General features: G+C 38.7%; 1 protein-coding gene and 1 pseudogene across 1 annotated transcript; one reads left to right on the top strand and one right to left on the bottom strand.

Annotated features, from left to right (window-relative positions):
- The first annotated feature begins 7914 nt into the window (after nt 1–7914).
- LOC138037212 (uncharacterized) lies at nt 7915–10842 on the top strand. The gene is made up of 4 exons (XM_068883187.1): nt 7915–7941; nt 8027–8185; nt 8262–8393; nt 9163–10842. Exons 1-4 carry the CDS (start codon nt 7915–7917, stop codon nt 9754–9756), a joined length of 912 nt encoding a protein of 303 aa, XP_068739288.1. The 3' UTR covers nt 9757–10842.
- LOC138037211 (uncharacterized) overlaps nt 10768–15000 on the bottom strand; it is a 4822-nt pseudogene continuing 589 nt past the window's right edge.

Here is a 15000-nt window from a genome sequence, read left to right as displayed (position 1 = left end):
GAAATTGGGTGTTGACTTCTTGCGTGCTACAAGTAGTCATTAACACAATCTTCTTGTAATGTGGTTCCCAGTAAACAACAGCTTAAAACTGCCATTTTGGATAATAAGGAAAGCAGCACAGGCTTTTTGATGTGAATTTCTAGCTACTGCATTAGTTGTGATTTCCAGTGTTATGCAAAGCAAAAGATGAGTTACCATGTTTTTGTATAGAATGGTTCTGAACCACAACATGTAACAAACGTATTTTCAAATGTAGATTCTGTTATTGATCTCTTTTGTTCTATTATTCAAAATAAATTTAATTGTTTTGAAACAAATATAGAAAGCCTGAAACTAATAATAAGAAAGCATAAATCTACTTCAGAAATTGCAAACTGGAAGAAAGAGGAGAGAAATTTACATTTCAATGGACCCAGAGAAAAAATAAGAACTTCCTTCAAATTGTTTTGAAAATTACAGGTCCATGGACCCATCGAAAAAAATAAAGATGAAAAGAATAGGTCATTGAACTCACACGATAATTAAGAACAACTTTTCTCAAATAGATTCTTGTAACACCTATATACCTTGTTTTATGGTGTAAAATAAAGTTATTATTATTATTATTATTGTTGTTATTATTAAACTGTCAACAAAAGTACAAATAACCTGGCAGCGCATGAGTCTCGGCTACTTAGAGCCTCTTGTTGTTAGTTTCAATTTACAGTGTTCCCAATTAGTGCTTCAGCGCTAGAACGGCTATACATATCTGAAGCTTTTGCAGGTCACTCTCTTCTCACAATGTGGTTTTATTGCGAGTTTCTGAGCCCATTTGGCAAAGCAACATTGTGGGAGGGCAAGGTATTGTAAAGTGTTTCAACAATTTTGTCTGGGACTGTAGGTCCATTGTGTGGGAAGTTGGAAATACCACACACTGCATGTTTCTTGTGGAATTTTAATGGTTCAAGACACAGAAGCATGGTTTAAGAGTTCATAATAGTTCTTATAGCTAGATAATATTATGATTACCATGAGTGTTTTTATCAGTAATAACATGAACCCTAAAAATTTGATAAAGTGTAATTTTTGCTACGAGATGCAATTGAGTGAAATGTACTGCACCTGTGGTACTCAATTCACATGAAATGTAAAAGTCTCATATGAGAAAGGACTACCTAATTCAGGATAGAACAAAGTCCTAGCCTTTTGCCAAAGCAATAAGCATCATCTTTCTAAAGTTTGCATATGATAAAATGTCTGCAGTTTGTATTGTTAGGTGCTCACCCGGGGCCCGATGGCATGCAGAATGTCGCAACCACCCCCACGACCCGGTGTTTCGCTCTTTTGTCACTGATGGAAGGTGAAGAGCTTGAACCGCAGCCATATGGCCGACGAACAGGCAGGGTGATTCGGGTTCCTTATGGGATTAACCATTACACTGTCTGACAGTATAGCGATGGAAGTGGTTGACTATCCAACTTCCGCGCTCCAAGGTCACAAACTAATCAGACCAAGGAATGCAACGCTCACTCCTAGGCTTCGTAGCCCACGGGCACATGGTAAAGGCATAGAGCCCCTCCAATTGAGTGCTACAGCAGAAAAGGTGACATTTGTACTGTAATAATCTCATATCCACTCACGTATGGATGGGTGTCATAATACTCACACTTGCTGCCATGGACCCGCATTAAATCGGCATTGTTGGCAACAATCATGACGTCACGGACAGACACTACCGAGGCGTGCGCGACTACTAGATCTGGCCTGCATACCCCCTCCTGAGTGCCCTTTCTGGATCAATGCACGATTGACCATGTCTTTCTTAAATGACTCTTGGAATCCTTGAGTTTGCTCATGGTGTCTTTATTTTCACTGACTGTCGTGCATTCAAACTCTGTTTTCATCCTAGCAATCTCAGGGCTTGCCACCATCCAACGCCTTAATGCAGCAGGAGACTGGTAATCCTACAGCACCGCCTCTTATTGCCTTTTATTGATGCATTCTCCTGCTCATGAGCTTGGTCAAGTGCAATAGCAGAAAATCGCCGGTTTGTGTTGTGCACAACAAAGGATCCATTTATAAAGTGCTGGGAAACATCTGGATGTCTGTCTTTCAGTTTTTGCATGTCTCGAATATGGATTGGAAGCCATCTTGAGTAGTTTTTCTGGTGAAGAGGGAACATCCATGGAGTTAACTTTAACAGAGATTCAAGGTAAAGCTTGAAGTTCACCTATCTAACCGCTTTGACTACTTGGAGGCAGCAAAGCTCAAGTTCCAACACTTGCGACCAATACAGGAACTGAGGATGTTTGAAAGACATACTTTCCTGCCACTGTTGGAAGGTTGTAGGTTCTTGGTTTTCACTATGGTCTTCCTCAAGGTACTTATTGTATGCTTGACGCTGAAGGACGTGAAGACTTGCTGCAGTAATTTCATTAGCCCGTCTTACTCTTGTAACCTGGTTTGCAGACATGAATGCCACAGCAATGCCTGGAGTTGCAACTTCTGCCATTGCCATGTCATATACGTCCAACTGCTCTTGTCCAGCCACTTTTCAAGTAATCTTTAAGCAGCCATCTCTATGTGTAAGCCCCCAAACATCAGAATAAAAGGATCTTCACCATGAGAGTCGGGCCAGTTCCATTGCATTTGTTTCCCGAGTGCAAAAAGTGGCTTTTCCTTTCCACACAGATCTTCTGCATGTTGTATTAGCCATTCCACTTCTTTTGTTTAGCCATAATTGTGAGGATTGTTACCTGTTATTAGCTGGACATTTGAAGCTCGCACATACATGCCGTTGTTGTTTAACTGGCTGCACATCTGTGTACTGTGGTGGTAAAAATGCGATTTTCTTTTGGTTTTGAGGTGCAGCATCAATCACAGGTTGTGGACAGGGTGTTCCAGAATTATCTTTAGTTAGATGTTGTACAAGAGAAATCGCTGTGCCATGAAATGAGTCTCGACAGGTGGTAGAGCTGGGGTTGTGATCAACGTTATCAACTCCAGCAGAGGTGAGGAGACCATTTCGCAGCATAGGAGGACACACAATGCCATCACGTTCATAAAGTGCACAGACACTATTGGCCACATCAGTTGATAGACTGAGAACTCTGTCCTAGAAAATACAGAGCCCCAGACTAAAAATGTACGTCCTCTGGTCGTGCCATGGATTTTTAAACCAACATACGTTGGAAGTGGGCATTCTCTTTCTCTGTTGTGTCTTGATACTGTGGATTATTTATATGGTGGGCAGTAGTATTAAAAGGCAGCAGCTGTGATCGAATTTATTCTCTTGGGATGTCTTTTCAGAGCTTGGACTGGAACACTTGGCTGCTGTATTTCTAGGAACTCGTCGATGTATGAGATTATCTCAGGAAATGCTACTCCCTGTGGACTAAGCTCGTCACTTTCTTGGTCTGTAGATATATCTATATGGCTTGCTCTGTTATACAAGGAAACCAGACAATTCAGACGATAATGAGCTTCAAGAGAAATCATGTCACCACCAGCAAGTTTTGCCAAGAGTCGGCGGTCGTGAAGTTTTGTCGCACATCGCCTTACTTTTGCATCTGCATTAAATGTGAAAGCTGGGTGAAGGGCACTGGTGTTATCAACTTCGTCACAAAAAAAGCAACCTTTTTCTTCTGGTTTTGACAAAGAGCATGACCTTTGTGTTTCAGTGGACTGTGGGGAGATGATTCTCTGTCACGACTTTTCCTTTTCTCAGCACGCTGGAGCTCCGTTTTATTGAATTTGTATCTACAAGACTTGTGCCACAAGGCCTGATTAATCTGAAGTGTGTTTGCTATTCCTGAGTTGTTGTTAAGCTTTTCAGGATTTAGATTTTGAGGAAGTTCTCCTAGCTCTTTAAATGAGAGTATACTTTCTTCAAGTGATTTATAGCCCACACCTACATTGGCTCTTTTGGCTCTAGCAAGGCACTGTAGTGGTTCTTCTGATGCTTTTTAACAAAGAAAGTAAAGTGGTAAAAAAAGTGGTGCATTTACATGGCGCCCTTATCACAACGTCTCAAAGGCGCTTTACAATGATCAATTTACCCCCAGCGGACTGGAAGCATATACAGGTGCAAATTGCAGCCGCTTCTAAGCAGTCCATGCATGCTGGTACTCATTTTACCGACCTCAGAAGGATGGAAAGCTGAGTGAACTTTAGCGGGAAAGAAGGTCGCCAAATATTCCAGTCTCGGCGGAACCGGGAATGGAAGAGATATTACCACTGGGCCAACCCCTCCGCTCTTGAATACAGAGGTTCCAGTTGATGTCTTCAGTGGACGTTTCCATGACGCACAAAGAAAGGCATTACATCTGACACAAAATTTATTATTAAACAAGACAAATGCACAAAGACAAATGTTAAATTTTATGTTAATATTTACTTGTACAATAGTTCAGCCTCTCACAGATAGGTGTCGAGAAAAACAACCGTTATAGCTCCGTACTTAAAATTGAATAATTATAAGAATTACTGATAATATTAGTAAAAAGGTTATTTAATGTTTTGGAGGGGTGGTTTATACAGTGACACAGACAATGAACAAGGTAAAACTTGATCTTCAAGCAAACTGCAAAATATTCATAAATATTGTAATCAACCTTAATGAAGATGCAACTCATGTAAAATAGTTCTAATAAAGAGGTTTACTTACTGTTTTGAGGGTTGGTTTTCTTCAGACCTTCTGAGTGCACAAGCACAAACTAACGATGAAAGTGGAAGATCATTTCAATAAAACTGCAAAAAAGAAATGCAACACACTCATATCAACGTTAATTTTAAAACACAATCTATGTGGAAGTACATTACATTACTTACAGAGAAAGAAGATGTAGCACTTCAACAAACCATGGCCGCCATCTTGAAAACCTTGAAGAGACTGGGTTGGCCTTTTTACCAAAAAACTTCAGAATGATTTTTTTTGCATAACCGTTGTTTATTTTATTTCCAAAAATACTTCTATTCATATAAGCATTCGACTTCATTTAATTACCATATCTAAATCAGCTTTTAAATATGAATTTTCTATAAATATTACTATATTACTGTCACATGATTAGTCACATGATATGTGAACAAAAATTCAAAGTGTATTTTTTGTAAGCTGAACATCACTTGGTATTTGTTTTTGTTAAGAAAAGTACTTAATTATACAAGAAATCCGAAAATTATTATTCAGCCTCATCTTCGTGCTAGGCAGATTTTGCACATGCACATTTCATGGTATAAACGCCAAATTTGAAATGCCCACATATCTAGAATTATTAAGCGTCTACAGCTGTATAATTGTGCCAAGTTTCATGCTTCTATCACAAAGTGAACAATTCCTTGATTTTTTGTTCCTTAACAGCAGGACTATTAGTAGCCTTTTACACTAACATCCCTCAGGAGGAAGGAATCGCCATTGTATGTAGAATAACAAAACATTCTATGGAAACGAACCTCCAGTTCCAACTCACTTCCTCAGATAATAGACCTTTTCGGCTTGTACATTTTGTTTTCCCAATACAGATCATGTGGTAATACTCAGGAGGCTTGGTCCTTTGTTTTGTTCATTAAAAAGAGTGCATGCAGGCATATTCATGCTTGCATGCCCTCATTTTAATGAACAAAACAAAAGACCAAACCTCCTGAGTATTATCACATGATCTGTATTGGGAAAACAAAATGTACAAGCCGAAAAGGTCTATTGCTAAGACTTACGTTGAACAAAGACAAAGAGGTAATAGACAAACTCATGGAGCTAGGGAGTAGCTGTCATCCTACAATAGAATTCACGGCAAAGATTTCAGATACTGAAATAACATTCTTGGATACATGTGTATACAATGGCGACCGATTCAAAAAGCACTCTATTCTTGATGTGCACACGCACTTTAAACCAACAGAGACTTTCCAATACACACACTTTAACTCCTGCGACCCTCCAGCTGTCAGGAAAGGCTTCATCAAAGTTGAAGCCGTAAGGCTTCTTAGAACTAACTCTTGAAAAGCGAAATTTGAAGAACACAACACATTATTCAAACAAAGATTACACCACAGGGGTTATCCAGATAACCTTTTGAACGTGACTCTATCTGAAGTCAATTTTAGCCAAAGAATGTCGGCTGTACAAAATAAACCAAAAACGGGCAAAAGAATTCTGCCCTTTTTTTTACAGAATACCGCCCATCATTGCCTGATCTCAAACATATTCTTATGAACGAATGGCATCTTATACAAAACCAGCCCTTACTAAGAAAAATCTTGAAGAACCCTCCCCTCATTTCACAGAGAAAAGGGAGGTCTTTGAAAGATGTACTCGTTAGAGCATAGCTCTGAGGTCTTTCAATTTCTTATCTTGACCAATAGGAGTCGTGTCTGACCTGTCTACAGCTTGAAACAACATTGAGAGGTTAATTCAATTTGTAGGTCATTGGCACACCTGTAAATTTCTTCACGTCTGGGACACACTTCCTCAAGAATGATCTTAAATCTGAGAGATAACCTGCAGCCACAGCCATTGCACAGTGCTTTACACAAAATGCATACACACGCTGAGGCGATGAGAGGCAAATACTTGAGCAGTTTGTCTCCCCGAACCCTGGAACTGTCAAAGAGACCTTCCAAATGCAGTGAACATAATGTAATTCCCAGTTTCCATCAGCAGCATGAAGTTTACCACAGGCTTTTCGTTATGGTTCATCTTATCACCAACCATCACCATAGTGTCCACTGTATGTATTGCTGTCCAGTTAACACTTCAAACATAATTTACATTTGATACATTATATATTCAAAAAGAGTGCTCCAATATGAACAGATTTGCCATACCAATCCATTCCCTTGACTTGACTTCCATGCCCAGTAGACGAATTCGGCTAACACACACGTTACATTGAATTGAGTGTTTACATTGTGTGAAAACGAGGCTCCCTTTAATTTGCCTTGCAAAATGGCAGCCGCTTGCACTTGTTGTGTGAATCATGTGCGTTGCTGTCGTTGTTTATTCAACAAAGAACAGACATGGTCAAAATCCTTGAGGAATTTTCCAAAATGTAGCCCAACAACATGGTCTTCGTGGCTCGAGCAAGGCAGAAAAAAGAATGCTGGAGGGAAAAGCTATAAGCTCTTTCGGGAAGGATATGTTTACGCATGTCAGCAATTGCTATAGATCTCTAAGAAAAAGTGAAGAGCCTCATTATTTAGCCGCGATCTTTAGGGAGTGTGATGGCAGGGCAGAGGTTTTTAAAGCACACTGTTCGTGTAAGGGAGGAAGCGGCAGACATTGCAATCATGTGTTTGCATTATTGTTTCAGGTTAATGATTCTTGTTTAAATATGAAAGACATCCCGAGTGATGCGACTTGTACAAGTTTACCCCAGTCTTGGCATGTTCCCAGAGCAACCTCTATGTGCCCATTGCCTGTAATGGGAACTCATTATGCTCGATCAGAAACTGACCAAAATTGAGAAAGGTCAAGAGATTCAGTCAGGTGCAAACTGTATGGCGCGAGAGGACTGGCTTTAAGATGTGGACTGCAAAGACAACATGTGATGGATCAGGTCGTTCACCTAAACCAAAAAGAAACACCTCCTCCATTTTCTTATTTGTTAAGTGATCAAGAGCGTGGTTTATTAATAAACACAGTGTTTGGAAATTTACCCCTTGTTGCTTGTCTTGCATATCAGCTACAAGATTATGGTCGACCCAACACAACCTTTTTGACAAACTACTTTGGGGAGACTTCTTCCTTCTCCCCAGATGTCTTGAATTTCCTGACATTCCACATGTTGATGTGGTACCCTTTGATTTAAATGAAATTGGATCTTTAGACTAAACTAATTTAATTGACTTTTTTGTTCATCGTGTAGTTATTGACTTAAAGGGACAATGTCATGAGCTGCGCACGCGCGTCGTCACTCGCTCTCGCGCTCTCGGAAAATGTCGGACGCCATTGTGGATTTGCCGGTAAGTGAAAATAATTTACATGTATTTTGCATTCATGACTTTCATGTAAACGAGGTCGCTCAGAATTTTTGTATTTGTTCATTAGGAAGCATCTGCTACTCCTTCAACGGTTTGTAAATGCAAAAGTGCGTGTACTACAAAGCGCAAGGAGAACAGCAACCGAGGATGCCCTTGCAAAGGAAGAAATGTGCTTTGCAGCAATAACTGCAAATGTGGAACAAGGGATAAACCTTGCAGAAACAGAGTATGTTTACAGTCAGAAATTCCCTGAAGTTGCAGGCTGAATTGGCTCTAAATTTTCTTTGCTTTTTGACTTTTAGGAGTTACAGGATAATACATCTCAACCCGCTCAAAGAAGAGTGCGACCTAGACTCGATGGGTTTCGTCTATCGAGTGGCGGCGATGTTCCAAGTGAAGAGCAACAACGCATCAAAGAAAACAATGACGTGAAGGTAATCCATTCTCTCGTCTCTTGTACAATCGGTGCATCTCGAGGGAAGTTGCTTTCGTGTGTACGAATACCTTCTTGCACTGCCACGTGTGTATTGTAAGTGCGAATTTTTTTTCCACTGCGGCAACCAAAATCTCGTATATAATCTAGACCTTACTACACTCCAACTCCAGATAAGATCTGGAGAACTCCAGATTCAATCCAACTCCAGATTCAATCTTGTGTGGATAAATTTTGTACAGTGGGCAATTTTTAAATGTAGATACCTATTCTAAAAATTGAAATGTAAATAAGCTTCTTCTTTTACATATATTTATTACTATTTTAATTATTTACTATTTATTTATCTCCTAGTATAGTGTACTCTGTTTTAGGAGCATTTTCATTAAAGCATTTTCATTAAAGACAACATCATTCCTTACCTTGTGTAAATGAAATATTTTAGATTATGTGCTTGTGTTTCTTGCCTGCCTATCATTATTACTTCTCAGTTATTCTAGGCAGCCAGTGCTCTCCTATTTTATTTTTATTTCTCATAATGTATTTATTTAACTAGGCAAAGTGAGAGAAATAAACTTGTTGTTGTTGTTGTTGTTGTCAAGCCTGTTAGCTTTGTATGTGATAAAAATTTGTGGAAAATGTTTACCCACTAACCCTAACAAGTATTTGGTTTCAATTAAACATAACTTTAAAGTTATTGTTATTATGTTGGCCGGCATCCTTGTGATATAATTCAGCACAGTAATTACATTGCTTTTAAATGGTTTTAGGATTTTATTGCTACTCTTGATGAAGGGATGGTGAGGAAATTGGCTGTACGAAGTCTTCGCAGAGGAGTGGGGAGTATGGATTATATTCACACTCTCCTCATAATGGAGGATGACTTAGATGCAGAGGGCACAAACATGGTTGGGGAGGAAGACACCACCGAAACTGCACTTGCCAGCGCAACAACCACAGCAGTGGCTGAACCATCAGCTGGTGAAGTTGATCCTGGCCCGTCAGGGAGTGCCCCACTGGTCGAGTGGTGTGTATGTAGCCTGTGCAGGCCTATGCCACAAGCAATAGAAAATAAATGCTGCCAGCAAAGAAATTGCATAACAACATCTGCACGCTTTGGCAAATTATGTCTTGATCCTGATGTACTGCAACTGTGCATTCGTAATATGGGAGATATCAGGAATGATAGGGAGGACAACAGCACAAGAGCTTTCCGAAAAGCTGCTTATAGGCAATTTATATTGGCCAGACATGGGCACTTGGGGAGAGGGAACAGACGTGTGTGCCCTTCTTGTGTTGTGTTAAAAATAAGGGCACAGTTCCCATCACTCACTGGGGTTTATATGGGGTATAGGGAGCATTAAATTATTCGTTGGAAGTGGATTTCACTGTTTATTTAGAAGCTACAAGTCTATTCAGTGTTTAAGCAATGAAAACCAGCTGTTATTACATGTACTAGCTCTCATCATATATACACAATTGTTCAACTTCAAGCATTTTATGAAAATTTGTGCAGCTCATCCATAGAAATGCAGAAAAAAAATCAATTGGCCAGTATCCAGTTCTTATTACCTACAGTCCCACACTTATTCCAGTGAGTGACATGACAACCACTTGTACTTCTTTCCATTGAGCAGTTTTTCAGTTCGAATTTTCAGGATGAGTTTCCTTGGTGTATGTAACAGTAGCATGAATTTTTCATTGTTATAGTTCAACAATAATTATCTCTATTTATCTTTGGATTACCAAAATATAGATGCAAATGGTTACTGTATATGAATACATGTAGCTTCAACACAAGATTTTCTCCAGTTTTCTTTGGATTACATGTAAATAGATCCTAGTGACTGCTCTATATTTGAATAAAATAAATTGATAAGTAATGGTGAACTAGGTAGTAAAAATTATTTTACTCCCAGTAGCACAAAATAAAGAAAGAAATTATAATTTTATTCTCTCAGTGAAAGCTGCAACCATTGCCCTGGGAAATTTCTAACTGGTGCTCAAAACAAAACAAAAATTCTTTACTATTTTATATTTGAGAGTAGAAATCTGAAGTCTAATTCGAGTAGTTCCAAATGTGCTCAACGTTGAGCGTGAGTTGCAACTGATTAATGATATACTCTGGGAACAAGTAACTATTGTTGCAATGAATTATAATAATGTACATACAGATGTGAGTTATTTACTCTCATTGAGCACTGTGATCAATAGATGCATTGACACTTTTTTCTTTTAACGTTCAAAGTTGAACACTAGCTTTTTTGTAAAATGATCAACACTTACTTTCTCACCCAGATATGTTACAAATTTGTGAGAATTGAAGGCAAAAATGTTACACTAAATCAACAATTTGATAACATCAACCCTGTGTTTTAATGCTCCATAGGTGAAGTGTTGTTGTCTGTGTCCTCTGGATCATTATCCTTAGAGGGCAGACTAAATCTACTCCTCCTTTGCAACAATTCATTTAAGGATGGGGGAGGGTTAGCAGCAATAGTGGGTGCCAAAAGCCTAGGGTCACTTGCATTGAGTGACACATTACGTGTGACAATATCATTATCTGCCAATCTGCTATGTAAAATTCTAGCTATGAGGAGTGGGATGTACTCATAGGTCTTGAGAGCCTTGACAGTTCTCAAATCCCACTGCTTGGTCCGTTGATTATACTTCCGAGAGGTGATCTCGCTGCCTGACTTATTGGTGGCTGAAGCAAGACCTAGATGGAAGTTCCAGTCCATGGCTGCTAGGTACTTCCTAACCTTGTAAGCCCTGTAACTATACAAGCAAAATAATGATAATTTTAGCTAAGTGTCTTCCTAGTCGTGAAAGGAGACATCTCATGCACCTTACAGTTCAATTTTATGGAAACATGTTATAATCTAACATTGTTCCTATTTTTGTCAACCAGACATGACAATTATACATAACATACTATGGACTATGGACATACCTAAAGGGTGTTCTCTTTGGTGTGTACACTAGTGACAGGCTGTTGGCACATTCGATGTTGCCTGTGTGTCTGAGAAAAGTAAGAAAACAAATGGAAATGCAGCCAGCTTAAAATTTTATGGTGTGCTAGTTATACCAATGTGACATTTACCAAGGTAGCTTACTTTGAGTGAAACAATTGTGAAATACAACTGTACATGTATCTTATCTGCACGATTAATTGTTGAAACGGATTCATTATTTATTACAAAGTTTTGCCCTAAAGTAAGTAATGTGTTACCTGAACCTCACATAGTATTTGAAACTTTCAAGTAACTCCGGGTTTAAAATTATCTTTTGCAACTCTGCATAGTCATTGTCACGCCTATCAAACCAAGGTAGACTGGGGTTATGGACCTGGTCTTCGTGGTCGCATTTCCCAGACAACCAGACATGTGAATCACACACATGGTGTAGGAGGCCAATCCACTTATCCTTGTAGGAAAAAAATGAAATAAACAATCAATACATCATTAAAAGTATTAAAGTGAACTGGCAACTCAAAGTTCATAGAATGAATGCAATAGACCAAACTGTAGACTGATCATAAGATAATGGGAGTTACTTACTTTCATCACCTTTAAAGCCTCTTCATCAGATGTGGATTCTGACTGCTTACACACACAGCAGCAATACCAGAAGTGCTTGATGATAGCATCTGACCAGGCTTTTATTTTACTCATGGACTTGGCTTGTCCTATCTGACAAAGTGCAATAATATTATGTAATTGAATTTATATGTTATCCAAACAACATTAGAGAAATTGTATAACCCACAGTAATCATTTAGGTTCTTGATGAAATTGGGTCTGTGCAAGTACACTGTAAAATGTTGAACCTTCTTGCACCCCTCCCAAAGAGAAGCACTACAGTCACAGCTGTAGGGTATGACAATAATCCCTTCTTTTTTGTTTACATCAAGCTGTAAACTCGGTGATTTTACTGCAAATGCATACGGAGTACCTTGGCCAAGCATTTCCTGATGCTCTTGGACTTGTGCCAAACATCAAGGCTATGAAAGACTTCCCCAAACTCATTTGCTGTGTGAAAATAGCAACGTAAAAAATTAAGATAGGATTCTTACAAATTTTGCTACGTGCATCAAATTCTCATTTTTGCATCGATAATAATAGTAATTATCAATTACTCACCGAAGTGGAGGTAAATATCCACCACTTTCACCGACACTGAGGTGAATAATTGTTTTAGTATATACCACACAGGCTGAATAACTAGCAGCCCAAAGAGTAACTTTCTTTGTGACAACATGCCGACAAAAGTCCTTTTGTTTTTCTTCGGCTGCTCGGAGGTGAATACTACTTGCCTAATCACCTCCAAGCTAGCCAATCAGTACGTGCGAAAAGCACTATTCACGTGTGTGGTATATACTACTACTACTACTACTACTACTACTACTACTACTACTACTACTACTACTACTACTACTACTACTAATAATAATAATAATAATAATAATAACAACAACACTAACAAAAATAACAATACTAACAGTAATAGTAACAATAATACTAATAATAAAAGCTACCAATTATACTAATAGGTATAGCATATTTGATCTGCCTGTTTGATCTATCTCTGCCTGACAAACAAGATACTGGTAAAGTGTGTCTGTTACTAGAATAGTCAGTCTATTTATAAAACATTACATTACTCTATATTTTCTGTTTTGACTTACAACACAAGTAAGGATATCACAACAATAATGTTGACTTACCAATAAGCTTTTTAATGGAAGATGATGCATCAGTTGCCAACTCAACGACATTAAGTACATTTTTAAGCCTGGATAATGCATTTTTCAAAGCGTCCTTTTCCATGTTTGTAGATGCAAGGCCCACGTGACGCTTGTCCCTCACCTCAATTTCTAGGATGTAACTTGAGGTTATTTCCATCAGGAAATAACATAGGTTCTTGGCACTGAACCCAGGAGAGTCACATTGTCCATCTCCACCCACAACTACCTCAGAACCAGCAAACTCCTTCACCAACTCTTCACGCATCCAGGACCACCACTCCTCAACTGCTGGAAACAAATGTAGTCGCTGCATACGATAGAAAGTTGAAGATGACAGAAAGGACAGGCCCATGAAGTCAGCCATTCGACTGACTTTGCTGAAATTGTTGCCTGACAGAAGGATTGCTGCTGCAGCCTGTAAGTTGTTGCTAAACATGCCATTTAACTCCTCAGATGAGGCAAACCTGAAGGTGTGTCCATCCTTGCACCATGTATTTACAACAAGTGTTGTTCCCACAAAGTGATGTTTGACCTGTAGGGCTTTGTCACAGTCAGGTGTCTTACAACTTCCCTCAAACAACTTTAGAAAAAGGTCTAGGGAGCAGATAAACTTTCTCTCTCTGGCAAGTTTAACCTCTTTACGAAACTTGAAGAGGTCTTCACCTCTGCTTAGTTTGCGGTGAGGCCCACATTCTGGTCTATCCTCCACGCATGGAACATCTGGTCTGTCCTCCACACATGGAACATCTGGTCTGTCATCCACACATGAAACATCTGGTCTGTCATCCACACATGAAACATCTGGTCTATCCTCCACACATGGAATATCTTCTGTAGGCATCTCAACATCAGATTCCTCCACAAGAGTGCCCACATCTTCCATCAAACTTTCATCATCAGACGAATTGCTTTCAATGAAATTCAGACTGAAAGAGATCAAAAAAATAAATGTTACCTTAAAAAGTAAATAACAATTAATGAACAAAAGGTAGGGAAAAAATAATGGGAAGGTGTTTCAATTTTCACATTAAAATCAACATGTACTTACTCCATTTCCTCAGACTCAGCACCACTATCATCTGAAATGGAGTCATCAGCATTCAACTGTTGGATGGCAGAATTATATAGCTTCTTGTATCTGAACAAAACAAAACATTAACATGACTGTAGTCGTATTCAAACATTTTACTAAACAGTCAGTTTGTTCAATTAAGAAGATCTGTCCCCTCATTCAGCATCTCTTCCTGTATGATACATGTATAAAAGGTAAAACCAAACCCCAGAACTAGTTGTGATCTGGTGGACACTATTTGAGAAGGCTGTTATCATAAAACAATTCCAAAGGTAGGGATATCTATATAATGCTGTAACAAATTTTAAGCATTGTTTCTTGCAGTTACTAATAAACTGTTTTTACATGTACTTCATGTGCAAGAGATAATATAAATTCAAAATATATTATCAACATAAAAACATGGGTAACTGACTTGTTCTGTAAACTATTCAAAGTGCACTTCAACTTTATTTCATACCTCACAATTTCAGAAGAACTGTCTTCTGACTCCTCTGCTGATCCCTCATCGTCAGTAAAAAGTGAAGAGTTCAATTTCAAATTGGAACTGAAGACAGAAGTGAAATGAAATGTTATGGAATGAAATGAGTGCGACAGTCATGAAACTGTTTGTGTTTTGGCATGCACCCAGATAAACCAAACTCGTACTTGTATGTATACAATTTACAACACAGTACACACACAGACGGTAAGATATTAAAATAATAGTAAATTGATAGTAAGAACAAAAACACACGTTTACTTTTCATGAGGTGTGGTAAGGTTGTTAGCAGTGCTTCCATCGAGGGA

The sequence above is a fragment of the Montipora capricornis genome, chromosome 2 (assembly GCF_036669925.1).
Source record: "Montipora capricornis isolate CH-2021 chromosome 2, ASM3666992v2, whole genome shotgun sequence".
NCBI classification, from domain to species: domain Eukaryota; kingdom Metazoa; phylum Cnidaria; class Anthozoa; order Scleractinia; family Acroporidae; genus Montipora; species Montipora capricornis.
The sequence above is the reverse complement of the archived record's forward strand: the minus strand, read 5'-3'. Positions and strand labels throughout refer to the sequence as shown.

Bases quoted from the DNA above. Each gene is read 5' to 3' on its own strand.
- LOC138037212 (XM_068883187.1), top strand. From the start codon at position 7,915: ATGTCGGACGCCATTGTGGATTTGCCG. The intron at 7,942-8,026 runs GTAAGTGAAAAT...TTTGTTCATTAG, and splicing joins ACGCCATTGTGGATTTGCCG to GAAGCATCTGCTACTCCTTC. The intron at 8,186-8,261 runs GTATGTTTACAG...TTTGACTTTTAG, and splicing joins ATAAACCTTGCAGAAACAGA to GAGTTACAGGATAATACATC.